The sequence below is a fragment of the Hypanus sabinus genome, chromosome 9, assembly GCF_030144855.1.
Source record: "Hypanus sabinus isolate sHypSab1 chromosome 9, sHypSab1.hap1, whole genome shotgun sequence".
Lineage (NCBI taxonomy): Eukaryota > Metazoa > Chordata > Chondrichthyes > Myliobatiformes > Dasyatidae > Hypanus > Hypanus sabinus.
Window position 1 is genome coordinate 167565441 of NC_082714.1, and position 20789 is coordinate 167586229.

A 20789-nucleotide genomic window follows, 5' to 3' on the forward strand; every position below is an offset into this window, starting at 1 on the left:
GTCTCATCCCTCACAGCAAATCCAGTGTCACACACTCTCTCGTTGGGACCTCTACGTACTGATGAAGGAAATTTCCTGAACACATCTAACAGTCCTTTTACAGTATGGGAGTCCCAGTCAATATGGGGAAAGTTAAAATCACTTACAACAACAACTTGCCAGCAGGGATCAGCGTCAGGACCTTCACACAGCACAGGAACAGCCTGACACCCCCTGTACTGCCCGTTCTGTGGGTTCAACTCCACCCCACCCACAGCCAGTAAGTGGGAAGTTACAAGAGGAATGGCCACTCAGTGCAGCAAGTTCTCGGCTCAAGTCTGCATCGGGGTTCAGGTAAACAGTAACGCAGAAGGCCCCCGCCCACCACCTCGCTCTTCTCCCATCAGGCAGAAGAAGTGCCATTAGTCTCAAGGGCAGCGTGTCCTGGCGTTGATAGATCAGCTTAATTCGTCATGCGTACAGTCAAACATGCAGTGAAAAGTGTAATTTGTGTCAACGATCACAGCCCAGGGATGTATTGGGGCCATCTTGTTTCTAGCAGCCACAGCTTACGAACCCTAACACGTTATGTGGCAGGAACCTGAAACAGCCACAGGAAACCCGCACAGTCACAACCTCCTTACAGACAGCAGTGGAAAATGATCCCTGATTGCGATTGCAGGCGCAGTAAAGTGCAGCACTAACCACTGTGTCACCATGCTGCCCAACTAGATCCCCGACATGGGCTCTCCCAGCCTACTGCCTGCCGGTACTACACTTCATTCTGCACTGCGAGTTTTCCCTTTCTACCACTTACGTATGGAATGATTCCTCTGCATGGCACACAGGCAAAAGACTTCTGCCATATCTCCATGCACGTGACCACAGTGAAGCAGAAACACGTGCGGAGAAGAACCGGGTTGTGGTGGGTTTGATCCCAGCGACAGCTGGGTCTATGAGCACCCAGAGCTGCAACAGCTGCTGGCGAACACAGCAAGTCAAACTCGCTCCGTGTGAACAAAACGTTCAAGACAAGGAGGTCCCACTGCTCAACAGAGGCCCCATCAAACACTCAGCTACAATACTTCTGTCACTCTCTTTGGCTCGGGGGAAACTCGTTCTCAATGCACTGATAAACCATGCAGGCTCCGCCAAAACCTGAACACAGGTTTCAAACGTTCAGCAATACCTCCAGAATTTCAGCTCTCCCTCAGTGACCCTCTCTCGGTGCAGCCCCTCTCCTGCAGAGTGACCCTCCCTCAGTGCAGCCCCTCTCCTGCAGAGTGACCCTCCTTTGTTGCAGCCCCCTCCCGCAGAGTGACCCTCCCTACGTGTCACGTGGGGTTCTGTTTTGCCTATCTGGGGGAGGAGGGGTTGCAGATTCAACATAAGGGATGGGTTTCTCAGGAGGGAGAGGGAGGTTCTCTGTGTGGTGATGGAGTGGAGGGGCAGAATATCAAGGATGTCTGTGTCGGATGTTGGGGAGTCAGGCCAACACCCCCATCGTTCTACATCTCTGATACCTGCTTTATTATCAGACATGGACCCAGGCCTGTTCCTGGGTCCTCACAACCAGCCAGTCACTCCTCCTCGTGACCCAGGCCGGGGACTGAAAGCAGTCAGTAATGAGCTGGCGTGTTTGGACAGACAGCCACACCCAGGTAATCATCACCTGTGCCTGCTGAGCCAGACTTGTTTGTACAGGAGAGGCTGAGGGCACTCAGCCTGCTGGGCCCAGCCACTGAACAAGGAATACCCTGTTTCAGCAGGAGACCACGGAACAAAACGGCTCTGTCTCCAGCTCTCTGCTAACGTGGTCAACAGCAACGCTGGGAAAATATTTATTTGAAGTTCGGTGATGAAGCCGTACCTCACAGTTTACTTGACTCATTTGGACTTCTGCTGTGAATTTTAACGTCGCCTGGCAACAGCAAACTGTGATCCACTGGAATGTACCCATCCCCCACCCTCGCCTCCAGGCTCTGAGTCACCTCAAAGGTGCATGTGACTCAGCACCCTCCTCGTCTGAAAGGTGGGGAGGGACAGGAGGGAGAAATTGAGGGAACTGTGATTCTTAACACCATTCCTTCTCTGTCCCTCAACTATGAGCATTCACTCACACACAGACCTGAGGGAGGGGCGGTACCGAGGGAGGGTCTTACAGAAGGAGGGGTGATAGGGAGGGAGGGGTGGTAATGAGGGAGAATCACACTGTGGGAGGGGTGGTACTGAGGGAGGGTCTCACTGTGGGACGGGTGGTACCGAGGGAGGGTCACAGTGGGAGGGGTGGTAATGAGGGAGAATCACACTGTGGGAGGGGTGGTACTGAGGGAGGGTCTCACTGTGGGACGGGTGGTACCGAGGGAGGGTCTCACTGTGGGAGGGGTGGTAATGAGGGAGAATCACACTGTGGGAGGGGTGGGACCGAGGGAGGGTCTCACTGTGGGAGGGGTGGTACCGAGGGAGGGTCACACAGTGGGAGGGGTGGTACCGAGGGAGGGTCACACCGTGGGAGGGGTGGTACTGAGGGAGGGTCACACAGTGGGAGGGGTGGTACCGAGGGAGGGTCACACCGTGGGAGGGGTGGTACTGAGGGAGGGTCACACAGTGGGAGGGGTGGTACTGAGGGAGGTCACACAGTGGGAGAGGTGGTACCGAGGGAGGGTCACACAGTGGGAGGGGTGGTACTGAGGGGGGGTCACACAGTGGGAGAGGTGGTACCGAGGGAGGGTCACACCGTGGGAGGGGTGGTACTGAGGGTCACACAGTGGGAGGGGTGGTACTGAGGGAGGGTCACACTGTGGGAGAGGTGGTACCGAGGGAGGGTCACACCGTGGGAGGGGTGGGACTGAGGGAGGGTCTCACCGTGGGAGGGGTGGGACCGAGGGAGGGTGTCACCGTGGGAGGGGTGGTACCAAGGGAGGGTCACACCATGGGAGGGGTGGTACCGAGGGAGGATCATGCTGTGGGAACGGTGGTACTGAGGGAGGGTTTTACAGAAGGAGGGGCGATAATGAGGGAGGGGTGGTAATGAGGGAGAGTCAGACTGTGGGAGGGGTGGGACTGAGGGAGGGTCAGTATGAGAGTCAATGGTTAGCAATAAGAAAGGGGGTTATTATTGCTCCTGCATCCTGACACTGCATTTAGCCCATCTGTAACCTAGCAGCTGGGTGTGCCCGGCCGACCTGCAGTTGGCACTCTGCCCAGAGCGGAAGTGCTGGCCTTGTTATAAATAGAGACTATCTGTTTAGATATTTGCTTCCGGGAAGTAACGGCTGTTTGTCAGTACACTTCCTGAACTGCAGCCAAATCCAACTCCGGAACAGAGGGCCCTTGCAAACAACAAGCATCCAGCCAGTGAGGGCTGACAGGAGCTCTCTCACGGAACGGGAATGGTGGACAGCTATGGTAGAGGTTGAAGGTTTGGTGGACCCTCTGATGTTAGTTTGAGTAACATGATAGATCAGGCAGCTATGCAACAGCTCTTTCTGCAGAACTCTGTTCATCATCCTGAACCTCAGAGAGGGTCAGATGTCAGTGAGCGCCTGTGTCTGCCTCACCAGGAACAGCCTTGGCAGCACTGAACTAGCTGCTCGGGGAGAAGCAACTGTCCCCCGGACCTCACCGAGACACGCCCTGCTCCCGAAGCACAGAGACGATTCACTGGTCAGACATGCCCAGGATCCCAATCAGACAGGAAGAATGAACCAGTCCAGCAGTCCTCACCTGCTTACCCTTACTGAAAACACAATACAGCACAGCGACCATATCTTCAGTCCAACACATCTGAACATGATGGCAAAGCAGGCTAACTCTCCTCTGCCCCCTTCCCCTGCACAGTCCCTGCCCCCCGTGCACAGCTGTGCCCCCCTGTGCAGTCGGTTCCCCTTTGCTCCCCGTGTGCCCCTGTGTCTAACAGTCTGACCCACACCTCTGTCCAACTCTGGCAGCACACTGTGCAGGCACCCGCTGCTCTTGAAAAACACAAACATTTCGCCACAGCAACCCAATGTGCTGCAAACAGTCAGACTCACATTTTCCCATACTCACTCTACCTTTCCTTTGCCGAGTCCCCCCCCCACCCAGTGGTGTACTCTGTTGCCGATCTCATCCGGTCCCCTGCAGTTTGCTTCTGTTTCTGGAGGGAAATCTGACTGTGCAGTCTCAGACACCGGCCTGGCCTGGCCTGGCACACTGCCACAGTGGCTCCTGGCTCCACTATGCACTCATCGGGGCTGGTTACTGCGTGGCAGGAGGGACTGACCTTGGCAATGAGTGAATGGGGTGTATGTGGGCCATGAGCAGGATAACAGTGGGGGGTAGGGACGGACGGACAGGAGTGCTGATGAAAGGAACAGCGATGCAGAGAGCATGGGCAGGCTGGGCCTACTGCAGCTGAACAGGGGCACCACAGTGACACAGCAGCTAGTGCAAAGCTAGTACACAGAGTTCAGTTCCAGCGTCCTCCATAAGGAGTCTGTTTGCCCTCCACATGGAACGTGTGGGTTTTCTCTGGGTCCTCCCACCGTCCAAAGATGTACAGGTTATTGCAAATTGTCCTGTGGTTCTGTTAAAGTGGGGTTGTTGCTGAGGTGGTGTGGGTCTATTCCTAAATAAAATAACAACATCATTCAACACTGGGAATGGCCAGGCCAGAAACCAGACCTGGGAATTGTCTGGGCAAAGATCACAACTATCCATGGAAAACAGGAAATGGTTCCATCCCTGGGAATCCTGGTGGGCCTTGGTTCCTGCTCGGTTCCACCCCAACAGTCTTCAGTGATGGATCTGATCCAGTTGCCTCCCTCCCCTCCTGCAGGACACCCTCAGGAGCAGGCATGGACGTCAGCCCCAGCCTTCCACTCTTGTAGAAGGCCATTCAGCCCATCAACTCTGTGCCAGCAGAGATGGACCCCACAACCATGTACACAAGGAGAGGGGATGAGAATCCCTCCCCTTCCATAACTCTCCGTCTTCACAACCCCAACCACATGCTGTGGAAGACGGGCGTGATGGGTTCTGGACAACAGGCTGGGTCTGCACCAACTCATCCAGACACGCGGACCCTCTGGTTACACTGTTTAAGCAGTGAAGCTCTGTTTATACTTTAACACAAGCCTTCACTCTCTGCATGACTTACCCTAACGAGGGGGAAATATCCACCTACTTTACTAGGATACTTCATTCACTGAAACATACATTACTTTATTGAAGGAACTGGAAAATACAGGGAATTCTCTCCCAGATCAGAGTCTGAAAAGCAACCTTTTTGTGCTTTGTACATCTGCTTCCTAAGCTCAGACGGATTAATAAACCATTCTGTCACTGTTCTTTCCACCCAAGTGGCGAATCTCTCACATGCCCTCTGACAATCTGCAGTCAATTGCGACAAACATCGATTCTGTCTTCTCAGTTACACTTCACCCTACTGGCATTCCTGGACCTTACCCACAGCCAGCTCCCCGCATTACTGCCTACTCACAGATACCCCGGGCCAGTGCTGACCCCCGAGGCTCTGACTCGTTACTACCTGATGAACAGACCTTCTGAGTAGCAGTCCTACTAATGTCCTGTTGTAATGATCACCAATCTTCTACAGTATCCAGACCACCTTCTGGATTCATTTCTCCATATCACAATCTGAGAAGCAGGAGATGGTGGAGGAGGGTCTGAGGCAGATATCAGAGACCCTTCCACGCATCCTCCTCTTCCCACAAACAGACGAGGCCGAAAAGCTGAAGGACCTGGAACCGATAACTCTTCTCAGACAACAGGAGCTGAACTGCCCCTGGGCGCACCGTAATCGCCATGACAATTAACTTCTCTGCAAGGAGATGTAGGAGCAAGTGCAAAGTGGTCCTGGATTGAAAGTTCCACCACACTCTAAACAACAACATCTCCACAAACACCTGAAAGCCAAGATCCCATCAAAAACGCAACTTAAAGCACAGCCAGCCACTCAAAAGAGTACAGTGGTCAAGAAACTTTGACACCATCAACAGCCCACACACGAGGGCCCCACCACACTGATGGCCAAGAATGGGACAAATCCAGGCATCCCACCTCTCCTGGAAGATCCGGGAGTCTCCCACATATTGATAGCAACTCCCTAATGCTCATAAATTATATTCAATATCCTGGAAATTGACTTTTTTGAGAGGAAGAGGAAGAGCGACAGGAAGATCCTGATTGGTCTCTCTTCGTGCTAAGTAGACCTATCAGTTTTCTCTGTGGGCGGGCTTTACAGTCGACCTCAACAATAATGACAGTGTTGCTCACTGTGGGTTAAAATGTAAAAGACATGTTGAGGTGAGTTTAACAGGTGTCACTCATTTATTAGTATAGCTAATGTTATTTAAGCTAGCTGGCTAGCTGCTAAGGAGTTACTCTATTGATGGCCTATGTGATGAGGCCAAACTCCCTGTAGACTTGCTTAAAGTTGTAATGGAATAAAAAATGACTCCATGATAATATACTATAATGTCACATTTTCTGCATATACCCAACTTGGTTTACAGATTAGACAAAATCACTAAAAGTATTACATACACCCTTGGAGGTCGACCAGGGAGGGGGGAATATGGGGTTGCGGGGGGCGTGGGCGCTACCTCCCTGAAGTGAGTTTTTGCAGGGTGGGATGTCTACAAGTCTGTGTTGACCGCTGCTGGAAGTCCTCAGCACCACCACAGAACACTCTCCAGACTAGATTAGCGTACTGAAACAGTGGTATGTCAATGAAAAAACAAGGCTCAGAGCAAACAATATCTCCACTGAAGTTCTAAAGCTTTCCAGAGGGAACTTGGATCACAAAAATTATTCCTACAAGCTCTGTCTGTACATTGATTCCCCTGTTCACTCTCAGGATACCCTCACCTGTCTTCACCTTGAGTAACTTTTTAGATGAAATACAAGTTTAATTGTCATTCAACCATACATGAGTACAGCCAGATGAAACAGCGATACTCCAGGCCAAGGTGAAAAACACAGCAGCAACAGTCACACACAGCACCAGCACGTACAAAGTAAACACACAAAAATAAACCAGACAACACCACTTTCTGAAAGCCTATGCCAAATTCACTTCCCACCTTTCACCTGCCTTTCCAGTTACACTGACACACATAATCTTCTTTTTGTCATCTGTGCTGACCATGTCTGATCACATAAGATGTTCCATACACTGTCAATACTTCCTTAAGAACTAATTCCAGCATTTCCTGGATGACATTTGTTGGACTAAGTGGCCTGCAGTTTCCTGCACCAACATTTGCAGCTTTTTAAAAATCAGTAGAGAATTTTCCCCGAATCTGAGATTGCAGCTGGATTGGATGGGTCTGTTCCCTCTGAGACAAGGGGTGATGTGACATGGTTACTGTCTGTGCCCTATGGTGGGGGCATCTAAAACTACAAGGCATTGGGTTAAGGTGAGAGGCAGGAGGTTTAAGGGGGACCTGAGAGGTGCACGTTTCACACATAGATTATTTGGTCCCTGGAATGAGCTACCAGAGGAGTGGAGGAGGTAGGAACGGTAACAATAGTTAAAAGGCAGCCAAACAGATACTTGTACGAGCAGTGTGGAGTTACGAGGCAGGCTGGATTAGTAGAGATAGTCATGAAGGTCAGCATACACTCTTTGGGTGAAGGGCTGATCTTATGATGTAAAACTCCATGACTGGTCCAGTCTGCAATTACTCAACAACTTCCTCAAATTTTTCACCTTTCTCCCCAATACCTGAAACTTGATTGTTGTCTCAGTCGGTACTCTCACATATTTCTCCACACTTCAGTCCAATTTCCCTGTCTCAGCTTATAACAGATGATCTCACATTTGCCAAATCTTTCGATTTACCAAACTGCTGCACAACTTGCGCAAGTTCCCGTTAGTATAAAATCACCATTTTTCATTAGTCACAGGTAGAAAACTTAACCCTGAAACTTTGACTGCTTGTAAAGTTTTCAAATTAACTCCATTAAATGAACTCACCCAACATCACATCTGATTTCATAACTCTACCAGCTATTCTCAAATCTTTGTTTAACACTGTTGTTCCAAGCCCGGCTATAACTGACAAACTGAACCTGTCACATTATGGTCACGTTCTCCTCGTACAATATGACCATCATTCTTGCACAGGTCCAAACAGATTACAATACAAACCAAAAACACTCCGTACCTGGACAGAATCCACAGACCATGTTGATGACCTTGCACAGAATGAAATGTCTTTAGCCTGATAAATCAACTCCATTTCTCTCTCCACAGACACTGCCTGACCTGCTGTGTTCCCAGATTTCCAGCATACGCTGACTCTACATTTTATTATCCGGATGCATTTGATGAGTTTGCCCTTTAGACCAGCCCTACTCAAAATTCAAAGACAATTTTTTAATCAAAGTATTGTGTCACCATATACAACTCTGAGATTCATTTTATTGTGCAGATTCACAGCAGAACAAAGAAATACAACAGAATCAATAGAAAACAGCATTTGAAGAAAGACCAATGTGTAAAAGACATCGTGGAAATATGAGAAAATCAAATGCAGCTGCAAAAAAAGTTTGTGAACCTTTGCAATTAGCTGATTTTCTGCAGTTATTGCTCGTAAAATGTGGTCTGATCTTCATCTCAGTCACAATAATAGACAAACACAATCTGCCTAACACACAGGCAATTGTACTACTTGTCAATACTGAGTACACCAGTTAAACAATGACAGTCTATGATCAACAATGTTTGTGAACCTCTGGGTTAGGGTATGTGAACCCTAACCCTTCTACAAAAGCTATTTGGAGTCAGGTGTTCCAATCAATGAGATGAGTTTGGAGGTGGGGGTTATAGAGGTGCCCTGCCCTATCAAAAAAGACAGAGCCCAATCTTCTCAAGAAAAATCTGATTATGTGCATCAGGTCTCGACCATGAAGCTGGAAAAGGCTACAAAAGTATTTCTAAAGACCTGAGTGTTCATCGGTCCACAGTAAGAGAAAATATTTACAAGTGGAGGAAACTCAGTACTGTTGCTACTCTCCCTAGAGTGGGCATCCTGCAAAGATCACAGTGTGCAAAGCTGAGGGAGGTGAAAAAGAACCCAGGGCTATCAGAAAAGACCTGCAGAAATTTCTAGAACTTGCTAAAGTTTGTGTTGTGTCCACTATAACCCTAATCCTAGGATTCCTAGGGTTGGGAATACAGATACGTAATTCCCTAAAAGTGGCATCACAGGTAGATAGGGTCATAAAGAGAGCTTTTGGCCGTTATAAATCAAAGTATTGAGTATAAGAGTTGGAATGTTGTGGTGAGGTTGTATAAGGCATTGGTGAGGCCGAATTTGGAGTACTGTGTGCAGTTTTGGTCACCGAATTACTTGAAGGATATTAATAAGGTTGAAAGAGTGCAGAGAAGGTTTACAAGGATGTTGCCGGGACTTGAGAAACTGAGTTACAGAGAAAGGTTGAATAGGTTAGGACTTTATTCCCTGGACCGTAGAAGAATGAGGGGAGATTTGATAGAGGTGTATAAAATTATGATGGGTATAGATAGAGTGAATGCAAGCAGGCTTTTTCCCACTGAGGCTAGGGGAGAAAAAATCCAGAGGACATGGGTTAAGGGTAAAGTTTAAAGGGAATATTGGGAGTGGTGGGAGTGTGGAATGAGCTGCCAGATGAAGTGGTAAATGCAGGCTCACTTTTAACATTTAAGAAAAGCTTGGACAGGTATATGGATGAGAGGTGTATGGAGGGATATGGGCCAGGTGCAGGTCAGTGGGACTAGGCAGAAAAATGGTTCGGCACAGCCAAGAAGGGCCAGAAGGCCTGTTTCTGTGCTTCGATGTTCTATGGTTCTAGAAAGGCAAAGTCAAAATCCAGAGTTTAACCCAATTGAGATGCTGTAGCATGACCTGGAGAGGGCTGTTCATGCAAGGCATCCCAGAAATATTGATGAATGAAACAGTTTTATATGGAGGAATGGTCTAAAATTCCTCCTTGCCACTGTGCAAGTCTGATCAACAGCTACAGGAAATGTTTGGCAGAGGTTATTGCTGCCCTGTCTGCTGTGCTCCGTGCCTGCTAACATGATAAATGGATAAGTGAGGCTTTGGGCTTACTTCGGGCTGCTCTGAGGACTCAGCTTCGGTTCCAAGTGTTGTTGTTTGCTTCAACAGTTTGTAAGATTTTTATTATTTTTTTCTCTTGCGCATCAAGTGTGGGTCTTTTATTTTTATTCTTTTCTTCTTTAATTGGATTCTTGCTTTGTGGCTACCTGTGAGCAAGCGAATCTCAATATTGTATAATTTATACATTCTTTGATAATAAATGAATCTTGAGGAGGTTCTACCCGTTATAAAACACAAGAGTTCACATACTTCTTTCCAGCATGGACTGGGAATAATTAAACACTATCTTCAAGACATGGAAAGTACAATTGTTTGTGTGTGTGCTATTAGTTTGTGTTTGATGTCTATTATTGTGACTTAGATGAAGATCAGACCACATTTTACTAATTAATGCAGAAAGCCAGGACATTACAAAAGGTTCCCAAACTTTTTCTTGCAACAGGTTGATGGTTCTTGGTTAGTGAGAACATCAAGGGTTACAGGGAAAAGGCAGGAAAATGGGGTTGAGAGGGATGAAATGGCAGAGCAGACTCGATGAGCAGATTCTGCTCTTTTGTCTTATAATAAATAATTCCGACAACACGGGTTGGAAAGTCCTTGTCCAATAGATATTAACAATATAGAGCCTATGGTCACTCTGTTACTGTCTGCATTCTCTGACCAGTACTCTGTCCACTGCTGGGACAGGGGCTGAGAGAGCGACACCCCGGCAGTTTCCTCTCTCTGCTACAACCCTGCCTGATCACCACCCTCAAGCCATCTCAGGTTCTCTGGCTGGTGATCAAATGGATGGCGGAGCTCACTATGACAGGGGAGGAACGGAGATGAACGGATCCAGGGAAAACTGATAAACACGAGGAAAGTGAATGGATGGAGGGTTGGGGTGAGAGTACAACAACTTTGTGCCGTAGAGTTCGTTGCACAGTTACATAGAGTTGCAGAGACACTGCTAAGCAGTTTATTTTTCAGACATACAGTGAGGGACCGGCTCTTCGAGCCTCCGATTTAACCCTAGACTAATCACGAGACAACTTACACGACCAGTTAACCTACTAACCAGTACGTCTTTGGACCGTGGGAGGAAACCAGAACATTCTACAGGGAGGACATACAAACTGCTAACAGTGAGGGGAAGGCCATTCAGCCCCTCACACCTGCTACCCCAGCCAATCCATTAACTCCACTCTGTTCTGCACTAACCCCACCCCCTCCATCTCGGTTTCCTGTCCAACACCATCACTGACACTGAAGAGGAAATGGAAAGATGCATCTATCAGACATGGGGGTGGAGGGAGGGGACATTTTTATTTCATTTAAAGATACATGATATAGGTTCCAGTAGCTTTAAGATGGATAAATCCCCAGGCCGAGATAAAATGCTTCCCATGCCCCAGAAGAAGCCAAGGATGGAATAGGACTCATCCTATTCCTCAAGGGGGGAGGGACAGAGGAGAGAGGGAGACAGGATGAGCAACTACAGGTCAGCCTATCTCAGGACAAAGCATAAAACATACAACATTACAGGTGGCCCTTCAGCCCACAAAGTTGTGCTAACCTTATAACCTATTTTAATATCAATCTAATCCTTCCCTCCCACATAACCCTCTATTTTTCTATGATCTATGTGCCTAAGAATCTCTTAAATGTCCCTAGTGTATCTGCCTCCATCACCACCCCTGGCAAAGCATTCCACACATCCACCACTCTCTGTAAAAAAACCTTACCTTACCTCTGACACCCCCCATACGCTCCTCCAAATAGAACCCTTCACACCAGAAAAAACACAAAATGCTGGCAGAACTCAGCAGGCCGGACAGCATCTATGGGAGGAGATAATAATGACGTTTCGGGCCAAAACCCTTCATTCACTCGTGTTACCCTTCATACTGGCTTTGTTAAAGAATTCTAAGCAATGGCATAAATCAGCATCAATTAAATGAGACTGGCATAACATGGGCCAAATGGCCTTTCCAGTACTGTACCATTCAGCGTTGCTCCATGTCAACCAAGGAAGATCACGCCCAAGTTTATTTACAATTGCTTGCACTGTTAACACCATTGTGTAGAGGTTAGGAGATCCTTTTTTAAGTACATGCATGTTTCATCAGGAGGTTTGACAAAATTTCACACGGCTGTCCAATCAGAAAGCTAATGTCTGTGGAATCTAAAGAATGCAAGATGTATAAAAATAGGCTCGCAGGTGAAACCAAAGACTGTGAGTCCTTCTCAAAGTATGGGCGGATGACAGGGCACACAAGGTACATGGAGATAACACTGCTGTTACTCCATCAGGAACCAGAATGGAGAAACTTGCCAATGCTACTGAAACTTGATTAGTTTAAGAGCCTGAAATACACTTTACCTTGACCTGGTGACCTAACCACAAGGTATTCAACCAACTACATCCTCTCAAGTCACTGCTGCCAAGATTTTGTATTCCTTCCCTGGGACATTGGAGGAGTCGGATGGCTTCACTCAACCCACAAGGGTCTGCACAGTCAGCCCAGATCAACCCAACTGGGATTCAGATAGGGAAGTGAGAGATGATGTTCTGGAGGGGAAAAAAAGTGACATTCTGAGGGATAGAGGCAGCAGTCAGAGCCCTGGAGGGAGAAGGACAGGTAGATGAGGAGCCTGAGATGAGACACCTGGTAATGTGCTGAGGGATAGAGGCAGCAGTCAGAGCCCTGGAGGGAGAAGGACAGGTAGGTGAGGAGCCTGAGATGAGACACCTGGTAACGTGCTGAGGGATAGAGGCAGCAGTCAGAGCCCTGGAGGGAGAAGGACAGGTAGGTGAGGAGCCTGAGATGAGACACCTGGTAACGTGCTGAGGGATAGAGGCAGCAGTCAGAGCCCTGGAGGGAGAAGGACAGGTAGGTGAGGAGCCTGAGATGAGACACCTGGTAATGTGCTGAGGGATAGAGGCAGCAGTCAGAGCCCTGGAGGGAGAAGGACAGGTAGGTGAGCTGCCTGAGGCAGCACAAAGACTGGGGGAACCTGAAACAAACAAAATTCTCAAAGCACCAAGCAGGTCAGGCAGCGTCTGCAGGGAGAGAAACGGAGTTAACGTTTCAGGTTAACAATTCCATCAGATGAAAAGTCATAACTTGAAACATTAACAACGGTTCCTTCTCTAAATCCAGCTGCCCTGGCTTGTTGGTATTGGTGGAGTGAGGCAAGAGCACTGTACATTATTACTGTTCCTGTGCCTCATGGCTATCTTATCAAGCCACTTTAGTTTATCCTGCTCTTTGTAATCACAATGCCATTCCTGGTGGACATCTCTGAAGGCAGTTCTATCAATGTTGTAGATTAGTTGATTGGTGAGGATGATGTCAAATAGGTTTATCAACTTTAATTGCTAGAAATAAGAATTAAGTACAATGCTAGGCAGATTGGGAGAATGGACAAGGAAGAGGCAGATGGAATATAGTGTAGGGATGCATTTTGGTTGAAGAAATAAAGGTGTAGACTATTTTCTAAATGGAGAGACAATACAGAAGTCTGAGGTGCAAATGGACTTGGGAGCCCTTGTGCGCACTGCACCCTAAGGGTTAATTTTCAGGTCGAGTCTGTGGTGAGGAAGACAAATGCAATGTAATATTCATTTGAAGAGGACAAGAATATAAAAGCAAGGATGTTAAGGTTGAGACTTTATAAAGCCCTGGCCACACCACACCTGGAGTATTCAGAGCACTCTTGGATGCCATATTAAAGAAAAGATTTACTAATATTGGAGAGGGTCCAGAGGAGGTTCATGAGAATGATTCTGGGAATGAAGAGGTTAATGTCTGAGTAGGATTTGAAGGCTCTGGGCCTATGCTCAGAGTTTAGAAGAATTGGGTGGGGGTGGAGGAGGGAACTCGTTGAAACCCATTGCATATCGAAAGGCTCCAATAGAGTGGATATGGAGAGGATATTTCCTATGGTAGGTTAGTCTACGACGAGAGTGCATGGCCTCAGAATAGACGTATATTTACACAGAAATAAGGAGGAATTTTTTTAGCTAGAGGGTAGTGATTCTGTGGAATTCACAGCCACAAGCTTCTGTGACCAAGTCATAGGAGATCAGTCAAAGCATCAAAGGGAGAAAGCAGGAGAATGGGGTTGAGATAATAAATCAGCCATTTTGGGACTCAATGGGTCGAGCATCCTGAGATCTTTCCTACGTTGCATGGTCCTGTGGTCTGCTGAAAGGCACACAGGGTGGAGAGGGGGTGCCTGGGCCCACGGGGAAGGCACGCAGGGGTGGGGTGGGGTGGGGTGCCTGGGCCCACGGGGAAGGCACGCAGGGGTGGGGTGGGGTGCCTGGGCCCACAGGGAAGGCACGCAGGGGTGGGGTGGGGTGCCTGGGCCCACGGGGAAGGTGTGCATCTGCACCCATTGGGTAGATGCATATGGCTGAGGAAAGGACATGACACTGCAACAGTAGCTAGACAACATATAGCTGTGACCAAGGCAACTATAGACAGGATGGGACTGGACTATGTGCACAGGACGTCTGTGATGTTGTTGGGGCCGGGGATGTGACTGTACTTACGACGGACAGACAGCGCGAGCTCCCTCAGAGGGAGAGGTTTACAGGGTTGACAGGAGGTGCAAGGGTATTGTGTGGAGTTTTGTGAATGGTAGGAGTCGCGCATTAATTGAAAGGATTCTGAGGCAGCAGTCAGATGATCAGAAGAATTTGGACTGGGTGAGAGAGAGGATTGGACCAAGTGATTTCTGGGGCAGCATGGACATAGTGGATCGAATGGCCTCTGCTCTGGTAATTTCCATGTTTCCAAGGCTCAGACACAGGAACCTTCTCACTGGGTGGATGAATGCCTCCCCAACATCAGCACACAATTCTGAATCCATTTTCTCACTCCCAGTCAGAGATGTACAAAGGGGAAACCGGCCTTTCGGCCCAACCCTCTCACGCTGACCAACATACTGTGAATGGACCATTCCTCTGGCAGCTCGCTGCATCTGTCTGGGTGAAAATGGAGTTCCTATTAAACATCGTCTCTCACCTGAAACCCAATCCCTCTAGGCCCTCTGCAGCCGTGTTCATTCACCCAGTCTGTGACCCTCACGGTCTTGTATGCCTCAGAAGGGCCACCCTCCTTTCTACCAGACGCCACTGTAAAAAGCTGCCCAAGCACTCCCTCGAATGGCAACAGGATCCTCACGAACCCTCTCCACACTCACCTCGCGTGTTTGTGGCCAGGTCTGCCACTTTCTGGAAGGCATCCAGGAAGGCACCTGCGATAACGATGGTTGTCCTGCGATAGAGAAAGGCACTCAGCCTGGGGTATCACCCGCTCCCCCCGACACTCCCTCCCACTCCCTTCGAACGTCACCTCCCTACACCCTGCAAACACCCCCCCCTCTCCAACACCCTGCGAACTCCCCCCTCTCTCCGACACCCTGTGAACGTCCCTCCCTCTCTCCCACTCCCTTCGAACGTCACCTCCCTACACCCTGCAAACACCCCCCCCCTCTTTCCGATACCCTGCGAACGTCCCCCCATCTCTCTACGATACCCTGCGAATGCCCCCCCTCTCTCTACGATACCCTGTTAACTCCCCCCTCTCGCTCCGACACCCTGCGATAGAGAAAGGCACTCAGCCTGGGGTATCACCCGCTCCCCCCGACACTCCCTCCCACTCCCTTCGAACGTCACCTCCTGACACCCTGCAAATATCCCCCCTCTTTCCGATACCCTGCGAACGTCCCCCCTTCTTTCAGATACCCTGTGAATGTCCCCCCTCTCTCTACGATACCCTGTGAACGTCCCCACTCTCTCTACGATAACCTGCGAACGTCCCCCCCGACACCCTGTGAACCCCCCCCCCTCTCTCCGACACCCTGTGAACGTCCCCCCTCTCTCTACTATACCGTGCGAAAGTCCCCCCCTCTCTCCGACACCATGTGAACCCCCTCCCTCCGACACCCTGCGAACTCCCCCCTCCCTCCGACACCCTGCGAACTCCCCCCTCCCTCCGACACCCTGCGAACTCCCCCTCTCTCCGACACCCTGCGAACTCCCCCTCTCTCCGACTCCCTGTGAACGTCCCCCCCTCCCTCCGACACCCTGCGAACTCCCCCCCTCTCTCCGACACCCTGCGAACTCCCCCCCTCTCTCCAACACCCTGTGAACGTCCCCCCCTCCCTCCGACACCCTGTGAACTCCCCCCCTCTCTCCGACACCCTGTGAACGTCCCCCCTCCCTCCGACACCCTGCGAACTCCCCCCCTCTCTCCGACTCCCTGTGAACGTTCCCCCCTCCCTCCGAAACCCTGCGAACTCCCCCCTCTCTCCGACACCCTGCGAACTCCCCCCTCCCTCCGACACCCTGCGAACTCCCCCTCTCTCCGACTCCCTGTGAACGTTCCCCCCTCCCTCCGAAACCCTGCGAACTCCCCCCTCTCTCCGACACCCTGCGAACTCCCCCCCTCTCTCCGACACCCTGCGAACTCCCCCCCTCTCTCCGACACCCTGCGAACTCCCCCCCTCTCTCCGACACCCTGCGAACTCCCCACTCTCTCCGACACCCTGCGAACTCCCCCCCTCCGACACCCTGCGAACTCCCCCTCTCTCCGACTCCCTGTGAACGTTCCCCCCTCCCTCCGACACCCTGTGAACTCCCCCCCTCTCTCCGACACCCTGCGAACTCCCCCCTCCCTCCGACACCCTGCGAACTCCCCCTCTCTCCGACTCCCTGTGAACGTTCCCCCCTCTCTCCGACACCCTGCGAACTCCCCCCTCTCTCCGACACCCTGCGAACTCCTCCCCTCTCTCCGACACCCTGCGAACTCCCCCCTCTCTCCGACACCCTGCGAACTCCCCCCTCTCTCCGACACCCTGTGAACGTCCCCCCCTCTCTCCGACACCCTGCGAACTCCCCCCTCTCTCCGACACCCTGCGAACTCCTCCCCTCTCTCCGACACCCTGCGAACTCCCCCCTCTCTCCGACACCCTGCGAACTCCCCCCTCTCTCCGACACCCTGTGAACGTCCCCCCCTCTCTACGACACCCTGTGAACTCCCCCCTCTCTCCGACACCCTGTGAACGTCCCCCCTCTCTCCGACACCCTGTGAACTCCCCCCTCTCTCCGACACCCTGCGAACTCCCCCCTCTCTCCGACACCCTGTGAACGTTCCCCCCTCTCTCCGACACCCTGTGAACTCCCCCCTCTCTCCGACACCCCGTGAACTCCCCCCTCTCTCCGACACCCTGTGAATGTCCCCCCCTCTCTCCGACACCCTGTGAACTCCCCCCCTCTCTCCGACACCCTGTGAACGTCCCCCCCTCTCTCCGACACCCTGTGAACGTCCCCCCTCCCTCCGACACCCTGCGAACTCCTCCCCTCTCTCCGACACCCTGCGAACGTCCCCCCCCTCTCTCCGACACCCTGCGAACGTCCCCCCCCTCTCTCCGACACCCTGCGAACTCCCCCCCTCCCTCCGACACTGTTAACTCCCCCCTCTCGCTCCAACACCCTGCAATAGAGAAAGGCACTCAGCCTGGGGTATCACCCACCCCCCCCGACACTCCCTCCCACTCCCTTCGAACGTCACCTCCCGACACCCTGCAAACATCCCCTCTCTCTCCGACACCCTGCCAACGTCCCCCCCTCCCTCCGACACCCTGCGAACGTACCCTCCCTCTCTCCGACACCCTGTGAACTCCCCCCTCTCTCTGACACCGTGAACGTCCCCCCTCCCTCCGACACCCTGCGAACTCCCCCCTCCCTCCGACACCCTGCGAACGTACCCCCCCTCTCTCTGACACCCTGTGAACGTCCCCCCTCCCTCCGACACCGTGAACGTCCCCCCTCTCTCTGACACCCTGTGAACGTCCCCCCTCCCTCCGACACCGTGAACGTCCCCCCTCCCTCCGACACCCTGCGAACTCCCCCCCTCCCTCCGACACCCTGCGAACTCCCCCCTCCCTCCGACACCCTGCGAACTCCCCCCTCCCTCCGACACCCTGCGAACTCCCCCCTCCCTCCGACACCCTGCGAACTCCCCCCTCTCTCCGACACCCTGCGAACTCCCCCCTCTCTCCGACACCCTGCGAACTCCCCCCTCTCCGACACCCTGCGAACTCCTCCCTCTCTCCGACACCCTGCGAACTCCCCCCTCTCTCCGACACCCTGTGAACTCCCCCCCCGACACCCTGCGAACGTCCCCCCCTCTCTCCGACACCCTGCGAACGTCCCCCCCTCTCCGACCCACGTCCAGACCCACCCCACTGCTCCCCTAGGACCCGCGTCCTGACCCACCCAATCCCCACCCCACTGCTCCCCTAGGACCCGCGTCCTGACCCACCCCACTGCTCCCCTAGGATCCGCGTCCTGACCCACCCAATCCCCACCCCACTGCTCCCCTAGGACCCGCGTCCTGACCCACCCAATCCCCACCCCACTGCTCCCCTAGGACCCGCGTCCTGACCCACCCAATCCCCACCCCACTGCTCCCCTAGGACCCGCATCCTGACCCACCCCACTGCTCCCCTAGGACCCGCGTCCTGACCCACCCAATCCCCACCCCACTGCTCCCCTAGGACCCGCGTCCTGACCCACCCAATCCCCACCCCACTGCTCCCCTAGGACCCGCATCCTGACCCACCCCACTGCTCCCCTAGGACCCGCGTCCTGACCCACCCCACTGCTCCCCTAGGACCCGCGTCCTGACCCACCCCACTGCTCCCCTAGGACCCGCGTCCTGACCCACCCAATCCCCACCCCACTGCTCCCCTAGGACCCGCGTCCTGACCCACCCAATCCCCACCCCACTGCTCCCCTAGGACCCATGTCCTGACCCACCCCACTGCTCCCCTAGGACCCACGTCCTGACCCACCCCACTGCTCCCCTAGGACCCGCGTCCTGACCCACCCAATCCCCACCCCACTGCTCCCCTAGGACCCGCGTCCTGACCCACCCAATCCCCACCCCACTGCTCCCCTAGGACCCGCGTCCTGACCCACCCAATCCCCACCCCACTGCTCCCCTAGGACCCATGTCCTGACCCACCCCACTGCTCCCCTAGGACCCGCGTCCTGACCCACCCAATCCCCACCCCACTGCTCCCCTAGGACCCGCGTCCTGACCCACCCAATCCCCACCCCACTGCTCCCCTAGGACCCGCGTCCTGACCCACCCCACTGCTCCCCTAGGACCCGCGTCCTGACCCACCCAATCCCCACCCCACTGCTCCCCTAGGACCTGCGTCCTGACCCACCCCACTGCTCCCCTAGGACCCGAGTCCTGACCCACCCCACTGCTCCCCTAGGACCCGCGTCCTGACCCACCCAATCCCCACCCCACTGCTCCCCTAGGACCCGCGTCCTGACCCACCCCACTGCTCCCCTAGGACCCGCATCCTGACCCACCCAATCCCCACCCCACTGCTCCCCTAGGACCTGCGTCCTGACCCACCCCACTGCTCCCCTAGGACCCGCGTCCTGACCCACCCAATCCCCACCCCACTGCTCCCCTAGGACCCGCGTCCTGACCCACCCAATCCCCACCCCACTGCTCCCCTAGGACCCGCGTCCTGACCCACCCCACTGCTCCCCTAGGACCCGCGTCCTGACCCACCCAATCCCCACCCCACTGCTCCCCTAGGACCCACGTCCTGACCCACCCCACTGCTCCCCTAGGACCCGCGTCCTGACCCACCCCACTGCTCCCCTAGGACCCGCGTCCTGACCCACCCAATCCCCACTCCACTGCTCCCCTAGGACCCGCGTCCTGACCCACCCAAACCCCACCCCACTGCTCCCAAGAGTCATCCAGCATTCCATGGGTTCAGCACAAACTGTAGATTCAGGGCTTGTATCTAGGTTGAACCTGCGTACCTGAGGTGTGACTGCAGCTTTGTGGTTTTCGAGATGAAGTCTTCCCAGACCGGGTACCCACCCTGGAGAGAGAGGAGAACTCTGTCAACAGGACAACACACATCAGCCAGCTGGAGCCCATGGGGTCTGAACAAACACTGCCTGTTAGATCAGGACAGAGCTAACATAGGAACCACTGACACTCAACACGTTAGGCAGAGAGCAACCCTCAGAGTAGTTCAAGGGCACCTCCTCACATCTCTTCAGGGAGAGCGGGAACTTGCCCTGTGCGTTTCAGAGCAAAACCAACCGGATAATTCCTGGCCCCAAGCAGTCACACAGCAGCAGGTGCTGGCAGAGCTTTGGCCCAGGAACTCTGACCCGCACCGTCTGCACTAACCCCAATGTCAATGTAATTAATTCTATCTGCCTACACAGAGTTCGTAACACCAGAGATTCTGCAGATACTGGAAATCGACACACAAAGTGCTGGAGGAACTCAGCAGGTCAGGCAGCGTCTATGGAGGGGAAGAAATAGTTGATGCTTCAGGCTGAGACTCCTCAATCAGCTCTCACTTGTATCTCTCTGCCCCTTGTCTGTTCACCTGTCTCAACGTGTCTAAATCACCCACTGCTCCAGGCAGACATTATGTTCTGCGTGTAAAATAAATTACCTACTCTGTAAATCCATTTTTTAAAAACTTCTCACCCTCCCACTTTCATCTTAAAGCTTTTGTATTTGATATTTCTTTCCTGGCAGAGACTGCCAACTCCATCAACAATTCTCAATTTCATAAACCTCTATCAGTCACCCATCAGTTTCTGGTGCTCCAGAAAAAGCAACCCAAGGCCGCCCAGCCTCTCCTTAC

General features: G+C 52.6%; 1 protein-coding gene across 1 annotated transcript in view; it reads right to left on the reverse strand.

Moving 5' to 3' along the window:
* mtss1 (MTSS I-BAR domain containing 1) overlaps positions 1 to 20789 on the reverse strand; it is a 79943-nt gene that overhangs the window by 40814 nt on the left and 18340 nt on the right. The window contains exons 2-3 of the mRNA XM_059981097.1: positions 19942 to 20003; positions 15285 to 15358 (exon numbers count right to left, since the gene is read on the reverse strand). Coding sequence (XP_059837080.1) covers positions 15285 to 15358; positions 19942 to 20003 — 136 coding nt within the window. The remainder of the gene's footprint in view (positions 1 to 15284; positions 15359 to 19941; positions 20004 to 20789) is intronic.